Genomic DNA, 13,120 nt, shown 5'->3' on the forward strand with positions numbered 1-13,120 from the left:
AATTCTGTTGAAAGTGGATCGGACCGAGCAGCACAACACACTTGTAGCCAATCAGCAGTAGGGGGCGTGTTCACTCATGATGGGGAAGAAGAGAGAGTGCGCTAATCAGCAGTAGGGGGCGTGTTCACTCATGATGGGGAGGAGAGAGTGCGCTAATCAGCAGTAGGGGGCGTGTTCACTCATGATGGGGGAGGAGCAAGAGTGAGCCAATCAGCAGTAGGGGGCGTGTTCACTCATGATGGGGGAGGAGCAAGAGTGAGCCAATCAGCAGTAGGGGGCGTGTTCACTCATTATGGGGAAGAGAGAGTGAGCCAATCAGCAGTAGGGGGCATGTTCACTCATGATGGGGGAGGAGCAAGAGTGAGCCAATCAGCAGTAGGGGGCGTGTTCACTCATGATGGGGGAGGAGCAAGAGTGAGCCAATCAGCAGTAGGGGGCGTGTTCACTCATGATGGGGGAGGAGCAAGAGTGAGCCAATCAGCAGTAGGGGGCGTGTTCACTCATGATGGGGGAGGGGCAAGAGTGAGCCAATCAGCAGTAGGGGGGCGTGTCCACTCATGATGGGGAGGAGAGAGAGTGAGCCTATCAGTAGTAGGGGGCGTGTCCACTCATGATGGGGAGGAGAGAGGGTGAGCCAATCAGCAGTAGAGGGCGTGTCCACTCATGATGGGGAGGAGAGAGAGTGTGCCTATCAGCAGTAGGGGGCGTGTCCACTCATGATGGGGGAAGAGCGAGAGTGAGCCAATCAGCAGTAGGGGGCGTGTCCACTCATGATGGGGGAAGAAAGAGAGGGAGATTTAAAGAAAGACTGTTGAAAGAGAGATGGCTGAGAGACATTACAAAAGAGAAAAGGTTAGAGGAATATCACTGGAAAAAGAAAGGCTTTGATCAGGCAAAAGCTTTAGGACCTGCGGTAATATTAGAAAAGTTTTCCAGTGCTGGAGAGACCGAAGCGGGAAGCTATGTTTTAAAGAACCAAGATATGATTATGCACAAAGCATTATTTTGCTTCTCTTCAGCTGTAATAAAGAGACATCCAATCTTGCATTGCGTGTATGTGCAGTTGGGGGGCGAACCAATGAAGGGAGGGGTGAGTTTGTTTGGGTTGATTTCAACAGTGTTGGCGGAAATGCATTACAAGTATATATTTTTTTGCTATTGCTGAAGTAAGAGTGTTGAACATTTTTCTCCTGCATCATATTCCTCTGCAATCCAGAATGGCAGCACAGCTTAAAGGTTTGTTTGAGCTGCGCCCTCTACTGTACAGGTGTGAGTTTGCATTTCCCTCAGCCTGAGGCTTGGCCCTTTCACAGCAAATGTGAAATCAATTTTACATTTGCCAAAAACAGTACTTTTTTTGATATTAAAAAATAAACAAGCTGGTGAAAAAAAGTAATGCAGAAGTAATGTACTTATAGTTATACTTTTCATAAAAAGTAACTAAGTAATGCTATTAGTTACTTTTTTTAGTGAGTAAAGCAATATTGTAGCGCATTACTTTTAAAAGTAACTTTCCCCAACACTGAATTTCAAATATCAACAGTGTTTTTCAGAAATTGCTCACTGCACCTTTAAATGTGGAATATTTTAGTCTGTATTTTAGTTAAATACATAAAAAAAATTACTAAAATATGCAAACTTAAAAAACTACTTGCCCTATTTAGAAAGTAAACATTTTATCCATTAGTTTAACTTACACTACTGTTCAAAAGTTTCGGATTTGTAAGATTTTTTTAATGTTTATGAAAGAAGGCTCTCCAAGGCTGCATTAATTTACATAGTAATACAATAAACATAGTAATATTGTAAAATATTTTTACAGTTTAAAATATTAAAAGCAGTGAACATCATTCAGAGGGGATACCCTTCATACACATCACATTCGCCGTGCAAAATTATAATATTATTGATAAAAAGACAAAAGAAAGATCAGTGTCCTGAAATGTGCATGAATACCCAGTGACAAAACATCAGTATACTTGTAGCAAGGTATTTGCAGTGTCCATTCGTGATCCTGTAATGTTTTTGAACTATTGTTTTCAACATCTCTGATTTGTCCGCAGGTAGGCTCCTTCTTCATGATCAACCTGTGCCTGGTCGTCATTGCAACACAGTTCTCCGAGACCAAACAACGCGAGAACCAGCTGATGAAGGAGCAGCGAGCACGTTTCCGCAGTAATGAATCCACCTTAGGTAGCTTGAACGAACCAGGATCCTGCTACGAAGAAATGCTGAAGTATCTCGCCCACGTTTGCCGTAAACTTTGCCGTCACGCCGCGCGCCTCTATGGCGAATTATGCCCTAAAAAACACGGGGGCGTGGCCAATCCCAGCAGCTCCCTCTCAGTGGGTGGGACTAATGGATATTGGAGTGACAATGGAGCAAAGATGGGTCCGACCCAATACTGTATGCTGCATTATCATCCCCCCCATCAGAATCAACATTACCTCAGCAATGGCATAGAAATGAAGACCCTTCATCTCGATAGAGACACACAAAATTCCAAAAAGTCGCCATCACTCCCACTTGCACTTCAAAATTTAAAGGGTTTGAGGCTCGGTATGAACTATCCCACCATCCTGCCCTCCAAAATGTACACAAACTCACATACTCGCGCACACTCGGCCGGAGGAGTCAAAGCACCAGCTTTCCATCATGGACTCTATGGCAGGAAGATCTCTGTTTGTAGTGGATACCATGATACTTACAAGTTGCAGCACGGTAAGAACACAGATAAGCTGTATTTTGTTATCTAATGCTATTACATTCATATATTAATTGTGGCTTAAAGGTACAAATACTTTTTGGGCCACTGTACATACTGTAAAACTTATTAAGTAGAAATGATGCAATTACAATTCAAAAACTGAAGTGTTTTGGGCCTGCTGTCTTGACTCTGGGTTGTGGATTAAAAGTAAATTCTGTCTCTGGGGTTTTAACTTAATAACATAGATAATGAAATACTTTTTTTTTTCTTTAGCTGTGCGCACTTGTCATGCCCTAATAATTCCAAATTGAATTGAGGGAACCGTCTGCACAAACACACACTCGGTCTAGTCATTATTTTTGTGCCTCTTGACTTTTGCCTGAAATTACTGTACCTGGTGAGGAAGCCTTGCGATTTTCAACATTTTGGTCAAAATATGTTCATAACTTTGATTTGTTTTAACTTCTAAAGTAAATACTTTCCCACACGTCTGTGCAATTGCATTGAATAGATATTGCAAAACTTAATCTCTTAGACAGGTGATGTTTTTATATACTTTTTAAAAAGTATTTATTCCCGTAATTGCATTTATTTCTGTAATTGCCTGTGATTGATTTGGTACTCAAGAAACATTTCTTATTATTATCAATGTTGAAAGCAGCTGCTATATAAATATTTTTGTGGAAATCTTATTATAGATGTTTTTTTAAGAATATAAAGTTCAAAAGTACTTTTTCTTTATAAACAAAATGAATCTCACCCTAAACTTAAACAAACGGTAGTGTATTTTCTTTGGAAACGGGATGTTTGGTGGAACATATCAGCAGACTTCTGCAAATACCATTTAAAACGTTAAATCTCTGATAGCTCCCTTTATGGTGTTATTTTATAGGCCAGAAGCCATATATTATTTCCACACAATAAATGTTGTGTTCTGACAAAGACAGTAAACGGTAGAATTGGCATTTTATTTAATGCTAAAAGCAATAACATCTTAGAGAAATTCAGTTTGATCCCATTAGGGTAATTAAAGGATTGGTGCCAAATTATGATTAAAAAAATACTCGTGAAATCCTGTACATATATTTATTTTTGACTGGGGTTGGTGTCCTCCATCTGTTTGAAATGATCAACACATATATTAATCGTAAATCATAAATATGTTGGAGATGATCAAAGCTCAGTCCCAGCAGATGGGTCTCAAAAAGCAGGTGTAGACAGACTTTGCCCTGATTACAAAATGGAGACAGTATCGATCACTATTGTCATAGCAGATCACAGAGCATGTGTGTTAAAGACACGTGCCTGCAGTGCCCTACACTGGAATCAATTCACTAATGCACCACTGGATTGTCTAATTATTAGGTTGCATTTGGAGAATTTGGATATAATGTGGGTGGCTCACACTATTTACTCAAGCGGTCGTGGTCGGGGTAGATATTATTGACAGTCAGTTTCTGTATGGGCCTCATTACTGACATCCAGTGTGACAACTTGCCCCAGTCCTACTCATAATGTGAAATACCATTGTCCTTCACTGCAGGTGTGTATCCAGGGACATGTTTGAGTGTGTGTGCGGACAGCAGGGTGGGGCTGGTGTCTTCGGAGTCATCCTCCTGCCCGATTTGCGCCCAGGAAAGTGATGGTGTTAATTGCGACTCCAACGGTGAATCGGACCCAGAGAAGCAGGGCCCAGACGTCAGCTCGGAGCAGAGCAAAAGAAACCAAGATATGGAAGAAAAGGAGTCTGGGAATGTGAACTGTGTGTGTGTGTGTTTTCATTATGCCAGAGCCATTTTGAGGCGGATTGTGGACAGCAAGTACTTCAACAGAGGGATAATGATAGCGATCCTTATCAATACACTCAGCATGGGTGTGGAGTACCATGAACAGGTGAAAACAATACACTCATTTACACACAAATCACACATTTTTGCTCAAGTATTAAAAGAGATCTCTACAATATGTAACCTAATTATAAAAAATATTTAAATAAACTATAATTAAAAATAGGAAATCTTTTCCACACAATTAAAGTTAGCTTTTTCAAGTATAATAATAATAATAATGTATTATTTTTTATATTTTACTCGACCAAATCTTAATTCTTATTTTCAATACAACAACATCCTTCTGAACATACAGCAATAATTATTATTGTTATTAGTATAGTAGTAGTAGTAGTAGTAATTTTAGTAGAAGATTTTATTTTATTATTATATTATTATTTAAACATCCAATAATGATCATTTATTTTTTATTTTAACATTATTATTATTATAATATTTTTAATATTGTACTGGACCAAAGCTTAATCCTTATTTTTTTAATACAACCAATCAAAAACAAATCCTTTTGAACATACAGCAGCAACAATAATTATTAATTATTATTATTATTAATTCTATTATTATTTGTTGTATTCTTGTTTTTATTTTATTATTATTTATACATACAATAAGAATTTATTTTTAACATGATGAATATTATTATTATTGTATGTTTATAAGGATTTGTTTCACATATTGTATATAAGGACTAAGTTTTTATTAGGGTACTTTATTAAATAAATCATGCAATTGAATAAATGGATGGAAAAAAATATCATAACGCATAATTTCTAATTTGTCTACATCATTTTGGATCTGAATTTGTGCATCTTATAAACAAATATTATTATTAATGTAGTGCTAATTCAAATGGATTATGTTTTATTTCAAGTTCTGTTTTACAAATTTATTTTTATTTAATCCTAATCAGATTTACAAATCTGTTACAAAATGTCCTTGATTTCCTTTAAGTTTTATGATAAACATCTAAGACAAAGTTGATACCTAAATTAAACTTTACCATAATGAGAACCTCTTTTTAACTTTTTAGCAATACAGTTTTCCTCGAGTGTCATCGCTGGCATATACTGTACATATAAACACCCTAGTGTCAGAAAAACACAGAAAAATTGTAACACTAAGTGATCGCACACTGCTGTTTGCGCTGTGATTGTATGCATGTTTATGGCTTATATTGCATTTAATTAACCCCCTCGGTCAGGATTAGTGTGTGACACAGAGAGGCAGTCTGAGATTATCCGGTTTGAGGCAGAGGACGTTCACACTGTTGCCAGGGAAATGATTATTTACATTACACTAGACACGGTTAATAACAGCGCTCGCTCTTCCCTCACAAAGAAATAAACCCACATGGAGAGAAAGAGAAGAAGCACAAATACAATGTCATGCCAGTAACAACACTGTAGTTAATCTTTTGTATAAGATCATGTCAGGACCGTATGTGTTACAGATATGAATGATACCTCAGATACCTACATGTCCACACAAATATACATTGGTTGGCTATGAAACTCGAGCAGTATTGCATATTCTTGTCTTTTTCTTTTAGCCGGACGAGCTGACAGACGTGCTGGAGATCAGTAACATCGTCTTCACTAGTTTGTTTGCGTTAGAGATGCTCCTGAAGATTTCGGCCTGCGGTCTGTTCAACTACATCAGCAACCCCTACAACATCTTCGACGGGATCATCGTAATCATCAGGTTCTGTGCTGTTTGCTTGCCTTTACGTTCGGACTGTTTGTTGTGAACTCATTGTATGTTTTGACCACACATGTTCTGTCTGCCGGTTCCTGCAGTGTGTGTGAGATCGTTGGACAAGGGGACGGAGGGTTTTCGGTTCTGCGGACGTTCCGCTTGCTCAGGGTGCTGAAGCTGGTGCGGTTCCTCCCCGCTCTGCGCAGGCAGCTGGTGGTTCTAATGAAGACCATGGACAATGTGGCCACCTTCTGCATGCTGCTGATGCTCTTCATCTTCATCTTTAGGTTTGAATGAAAGTGCTTCCATACAAGAACCATGTAGACCATAACACTGTCCCACTCCCAACCAGATGCGACGCGATCCGATTCCAGCGATAAGCTATTTGTCTGTTCACGACAGATGTGACACGACTATGAGACCCGACAAAATCATTCAAAAATAACAGCCAATCAGAAGAGCGTGTGCACTGTAAAAAATGTGGCTGCGATTAGTTAAAATTTGTTGAGATAACTTAAATATCCAACTTAACCAAACTAAACTTAAGTTAACTAAACTTAATATTTTAAGTCAAGCTTGAACACATACTTTTTAAAGTTGAAACAATGTTGGATTTTAAGTTGTGCTAAATAATCGCAGCAATTTTTTTTACAGTGTGGGCGGAGTCACTGCACTCACGCAAGCGCACTGGATTCGCAGTGAAATTGATAAGCACATAATCAGATTCATTAATATTACCCCATTTTAACATGATTCAACATTTTATATTGTTGTCTGAGGTGAAAGTATGATATTTTTGTTTTGTATCTTGATAATTTTATCAGTGGTAAATTGGACACCCTTTCCTGAAAATGATCCTGATATTCTTGCACCATGTAATGCAGTAGACATTTTGTTTTTGAAACTTTTCTCATTTGTCTCTCTCTCTCTCTCTCTCTCTCTCTCTCTCTCTCTCTCTCTCTCTCTCTCTCTCTCTCTCTCTCTCTCTCTCTCTCTCTCTCTCTCTCTCTCTCTCTCTCTCTCTCTCCTGTGTTTAGTATACTGGGAATGCATCTGTTTGGGTGTAAGTTTACTCTACGTTTGGAGAATGGGGACACGGTGTCTGATAGGAAGAACTTTGACTCACTCCTCTGGGCCATCGTCACAGTTTTCCAGGTCAGAAAAATGTTCACAAACGGTTTAATAAACAATATATGGATGTTAATTCTTTTTTCAGACATAGAAATATTTCAGGGAGAGCTACTTATTCTTGCTCAAGTAACATAAAAGTCCTCTTTAGTTTTGTGAAGCTGCCGAGAGTCTGTAGGTCACTGACGCTCGAACTTACAGCAGCTTGTATTGATTTAAAGTCCAGAAATATCATTTTTAGTCTTCGGAGGCAAGTTTTGACCAAATACTCACTCCTCAATGTGGGAACAGCAGCTTTTTGCAAAAAATGCTGAGGCAAGGGATTGTGGGTATTTAGCCTCCCTTAAATTAAGTAACAAATCCTTGCGTCTTCTCATTTTTTAAGCTGTACATTTATATTTATGATTTAAAAATCATTTGCAAAACTATAATTTTTCTTCTCCATTCTTCTTTATAATCGCAATAAAAAGACGCACGTATGCTGCATTTTGTGTTTGTGTATATCAGTCTTACTTTTAAGACTGGGATTATTCAAAGTTACAAGTTGTGTCAGAGTTGAAATTGCTGAGGTCATCAAATCCTGCCCTATAATATTGCAGACAAGATGAGGTCATCAGCCCTCTCCCTGCAGTATTGGGCAGTGTGATGAGGTCACCGGGGGTGACACTTGTGCAAATACTGATATGGTGCTGTATTAACTCCAGGCCCTGAGGGAAGCCACCGGAGTCAGGGTTTCTCCAGTACCGGGAGCCTTTAATTTCCCTAATCTCTATTTCTGTGTGTGTGTGTGTGTGTGTGTGTGTGTGTGTGTGTGTGTGTGTGTGTGTGTGTGTGTGTGTGTGTGTGTGTGTGTGTGTGTGTGTGTGTGTGTGTGGTGTGTGTGGTGTGTGTGGTGTGTGTGGTGTGTGTGGTGTGTGTGGTGTGTGTGGTGTGTGGTGTGTGGTGTGTGGTGTGGTGTGTGTGTTGTGTGTAAGCAGAATATAACTCCAGACTGAACCTGCTGTGTTGCCTCTGTTCTAAATCAGTCTGCAGGAAGAGGCAGAGATGGGTTCGGGTTCTGTTGTGAATGTGTGAAAAACAAACAAAGTTTCTTTGCATTTGCAGTTGAATCTTAAATTAGGCAAAAAAAAAGGTTTTTTTACATTTGTTTTACTTGGTGTAGAAAATACCTCTTAGTCAAATAACTCTTAGTTAGTGTAAACATCATAGTTTGCAACTTTGCTTGGGCTAATGATTATTATTTTTTATCATATTATATTTTTTGTTAATTATAAATGTAAAAAGAAATGTGTGTGGAAATTGTGTTTTAAATCAAATAAAAAAATCATGCTGGGTAAACTGCAGTCATTAAATTAAACAAATATATTATAATAATAGTAATTATTGTTATTATATCATTTGTAATACTTGTAGATTAAATATTGAAATCTGGTCAGAAACATTCTGTGGGCAGTGAGTGACGTTGATTTCTCAAACTGATTTAATTTTTTTAAAGACTATTTTAATCATTTTAATGCAAATATTTGTATATCACCAATTATATCGATTTTTGTTCAAATTGAGATAAATTCTTAATCTTCCAAGGTATGTTGTACACATAGAGGTGTGGTTGTAATTAATAAATGATATGTTGATGTTTTTAATAGCATTCAGATAAATGTGTTTATTGCTGGTTAAATGTGTCATTTGCCTACTCGCAGTGTGAGACAATAGTTTAAGAAGTGAGATTTGAGCTAACAGTGGTCCTGTGTCTCGACAGATTTTGACCCAGGAGGACTGGAATGTGGTTCTGTATAACGGCATGGCCTCCACCTCCCCATTGGCCGCTCTGTACTTTGTGGCCTTGATGACCTTTGGGAATTACGTCCTCTTCAACTTACTGGTTGCCATCTTAGTAGAGGGCTTCCAAGCTGAGGTAAGATGTCAGATGTTGAACTAGGGACTCTTATCTATTTTCTTGAAATGTTTTGCTTGAAAAGTGTGCTTGTAATATCTTTGATATTGATTGTACACTTTGGCTTAAAGGGGTCATGAATTGGCTTTTTAATTTTTTTATATTGTTGTCTGAGGTCAACTTATGACATTCACTCTGTTTTTACATTCAAAAACATCAAAATGAATAAGAAATAGGCTATTTTCTACCCTGGTTTTGAGCCTAGCTCCTGAAACGCTCGGTTTTTATGGGCATGCCTCATTGAAGACTTGGAAGTAAACGCCCACTGCTATGATTGGATAACAGTTTTGCATATTATAATGAGTTTCATGTAATGCGCGAATCGGTGGGCGGGGCTAAACAGGCGGTGTTGGAGTAGGCGTCGATCTTCTTCTGCGGAGGCGGGGTTTGATACCCTGTGTTTGAAAACCTTTCGTATAAATAAAAGCTTTTATTAGACTAACAAGGACGTGTTTAGTTATGAAACTGACAGGATATTCTTATAGTATGATGACCTCTTATATGTCAAAAGCTCAAGGAAAATTTGATTTCTCAGTTCATCACCCCTTTAAGCTTTGTGGGGCTACTACTGTAACAAACTGGTTGAAACTATTTCCTCTGCTTTTCAACATCTGTGCGAAATCCTCCGCACGGGTGAATTAGATGTGGCCGTATTGCATTTAATTGAGTTTCCAAGAGGGAATTGCTCAAGTTAAGAGTAAGATGTTATCAGAGGCCTGGAATTATTGCACTGTAACTCAATTACCGCACAGTAACCGTTATGCACACCATGAAAAAAGGGATTTCCAATGAGCGCACATGGAAATGAACAAAAACACGCTCTTGTTTCTTTTCGTTTTTGGTGTCACATCAAAGAGATTGATTGTGTGGATCGGTGTATGTTTTGCTTGTGTGTGTAATTTTGATGTAGATGAGACGCATCTGTAGTGTATAAGCGCAGGCGCCGGGCTGCAGCTGGTGTGATAGGAACACGCTTTCACTCAAACCTTCTGTTGTTCCTTTTTTTTTCTCTCTGTCTTTTATCTCTCTCTCTCTCTCTGTCTTTTGTCTGCAAGGTAATATCACACGCTGGACACTTCTCACACAATACGCCAGTTCACATTTACACACACTTTTCCTGTTGTTACTCGGATGAAAATGCCTATTCTCATTCATTCACATTTTTCCATGGATTTACAATACATGTTGGAGTATAAAGAAGCAAATCTCAATAGCCATTGCTTGTGTGGCGCAACTCATCCAGGAAGTGTGTTTCTGGTTCGCTTTGGTATTGAACACCCACTTTTTACAATAAAATTAATTCCTTGTGGTTTTCTTTCTAGTGAAATATACTGTTTCATCCAGAAATACAGTAGTGGCCAAATGATGTCCGGAGAGCCTTATGGTCATAATTGACCATAAAATTATGAGTAAAATGTTTTTATATTTTTCAAGTATATACTTAGTTAAGGTATATATCTGACAAAATTATATATATTTTTTATTTTATATATAAAAGACAATTAAAAAAATATTGTATAATATGACTTGCTGTTTTTGTTTGTTTTGTTTTTATTGTATTTATATGATATTTGTATTTTTGTTATTGATTTTTTGCCATGGATTCAATAGCTTTGAATGCTGATATGGCATTAAATAAAATAATCTGAATCTATTTATAAAAGAGAAACTACAGTTACAGGTTTTATTTTATTTTACAGTGCATAGAAAACATTTCATTGGTTCTTTCTTGTTTTTGCATGTGTTCATAATAATTCCTTTGTATGACAGCCTGGGCAAAAATGATGTCTGCACAATTTGGCATGTTTCGTTGCGCTATCACAAATAAAACAATTGACTCCAAGCACAACTACGCAATATGCTTACACAATCTTTAACAAACACTTAATAACATTTGAATGAAGGGTGAAGTTGTCAATTTTCCTTGGCCAGACATCACTTTTGACCACCTCTGTATATCACATATTAAAAGTGAAATAGGTCTGAATGCCGTTTCATGTTGATTTGAAATGCATTGGAAGTGGAAGTTCAATGACTCGGCAGGAATTAGGACGAGGACAAAATGGAAAACGGGTTAACTAAGCATGAAAGTAGAAGGTAGAGAGTTGCATACCCTTGAAAGAGCAAATGTAATTGTGTTTGTTCTGCATTTATTTATGCTGGCCTTGTGTTGTTTGGCTTGATGCTAAACTTCCGAATTCATGATAATGAAAAATTACATTTTCATCTTTGTCATTTCTCTTTCAGGGTGATGCTAGCAGATCAGACATTGATGATGGCATGTCGTCTGACTATGGTGATGAGGACAAACTGAGAGAACTGCTGAAATCAGGTGTGTGTGTGTGTGTGTGTGTGTGTGTGTGTGTGTGTGTGTGTGTGTGTGTGTGTGTGTGTGTGTGTGTGTGTGTGTGTGTGTGTGTCTGTGTGTGTGTGTGTGTGTGTGTGCGCGTGTCTTTGCGCACAGCTGTTTATGTGCTTTATTATTTTATGCTAATCTCTTGTTGATATTAGGATCTGAGATGAAAATGCAGACATTAATGCCCATCTCCAACGGACACCTGGAACCTCGAGCGTCTATGCCACCTCACAACACACACATGCAACTCAACGCCACACCCAGGACTGAGGTGTCACACATCTACAGCCAATCACGGCGCAACAGCAACACCTCCACTGAACTCCATGACCAGAGATCCCTGGTGAGTAGAAATGCTGTTACATGTAAACCTACACAAATAGTATTAATCTCAAAACAATTAAAATTATATAGTTAAAAATTATATAATAATATTAGAAATTTCCCTTTTAAGGCTTTTTCACACCAAGCATGAATATTCATCACAAATTTTCAGCATGAATCTTTGAAGACAGACGTTTCTTCATTAGTGGTTTTACCATGGCATTTTATTGTTTTTATCGCCTTTATTGTTATTTGTATTGGATTTTTGGTTTAATATTGAAACGTAAGTAGCCTAATACAGGACACATCTAGACATTTAGAACTTCATTTACCTATAGATGTTATATTTGAAACTAAAATAAATAAATACATAACATAACATAACATAACTGTATATATATATACTGTGTAATTGAATTAATTTAATTACATTTTAGATGTAATCAAGTTTAATAATAATAAAAATTCAGTCATCTTGTAAATCGCTTCTATTTTTTCCTCACCATTCTCTACATGTCAACTTATTGATTTGTGAATGATTCTTTCACACTACACCATTGGTTGCATGCCATGATAAACAGCTACAATTTGTGTTGTCTGTTGTAGTCCAGCCTTTGGGGAAGTCGCCGCTCCAGTTGGAACAGTCTTGGCCAGGCCCCCAGTCTGATTAGACGTGCTCAGTCAAGAGATCGCGAGTCGCTGCTTTCTGGAGCGGGCCGGGACAGCATGGATGAAAACCAATCAGATGATGGGAAATCCAGCAGGACCGGCAGTCTGGGCGGAGTTTCGTGTCTAGGCTCGTTTGATTTTCCAGAGCTCTTGCAGGTTCCACGCCCATATTTGGAGTGCAATGGCAGATTAGATGGAGGTTATCCATCCTCTCCTAAAATTACACACCCCGAGCCAACATCCACACAAGGGGCAGATGATGATGAATTTGAGGAGGTGGGACTTCCTCTTTAATCAATTTTAATGTTTTTATAATTTAATCATCTATCTGGATGGATGGATGGATAGATAGATGAATAGCCATCTATCCATCCATCCATCCATCCATCTAATCTATCTATCTGATCCATCACACAAATTTTGACTGGTGGATGGTA

At 38.1% G+C, this 13,120-nt stretch overlaps 1 protein-coding gene across 1 annotated transcript in view; it reads left to right on the forward strand.

Moving 5' to 3' along the window:
* cacna1hb (calcium channel, voltage-dependent, T type, alpha 1H subunit b) overlaps positions 1–13,120 on the forward strand; it is a gene marked incomplete at its 5' end in the record, with an annotated part of 53,237 nt that overhangs the window by 20,114 nt on the left and 20,003 nt on the right. The window contains 9 exons of the mRNA XM_079615679.1: positions 2,064–2,721; positions 4,251–4,600; positions 6,107–6,258; positions 6,354–6,539; positions 7,290–7,407; positions 9,140–9,295; positions 11,582–11,666; positions 11,846–12,033; positions 12,621–12,959. Of these exons, the coding sequence (XP_079471805.1) occupies positions 2,064–2,721; positions 4,251–4,600; positions 6,107–6,258; positions 6,354–6,539; positions 7,290–7,407; positions 9,140–9,295; positions 11,582–11,666; positions 11,846–12,033; positions 12,621–12,959 (2,232 nt within the window). The remainder of the gene's footprint in view (positions 1–2,063; positions 2,722–4,250; positions 4,601–6,106; positions 6,259–6,353; positions 6,540–7,289; positions 7,408–9,139; positions 9,296–11,581; positions 11,667–11,845; positions 12,034–12,620; positions 12,960–13,120) is intronic.

Source organism: Phoxinus phoxinus (assembly GCF_949152265.1).
Source record: "Phoxinus phoxinus genome assembly, chromosome: 6".
Taxonomy (NCBI): Eukaryota; Metazoa; Chordata; class Actinopteri; order Cypriniformes; family Leuciscidae; genus Phoxinus; species Phoxinus phoxinus.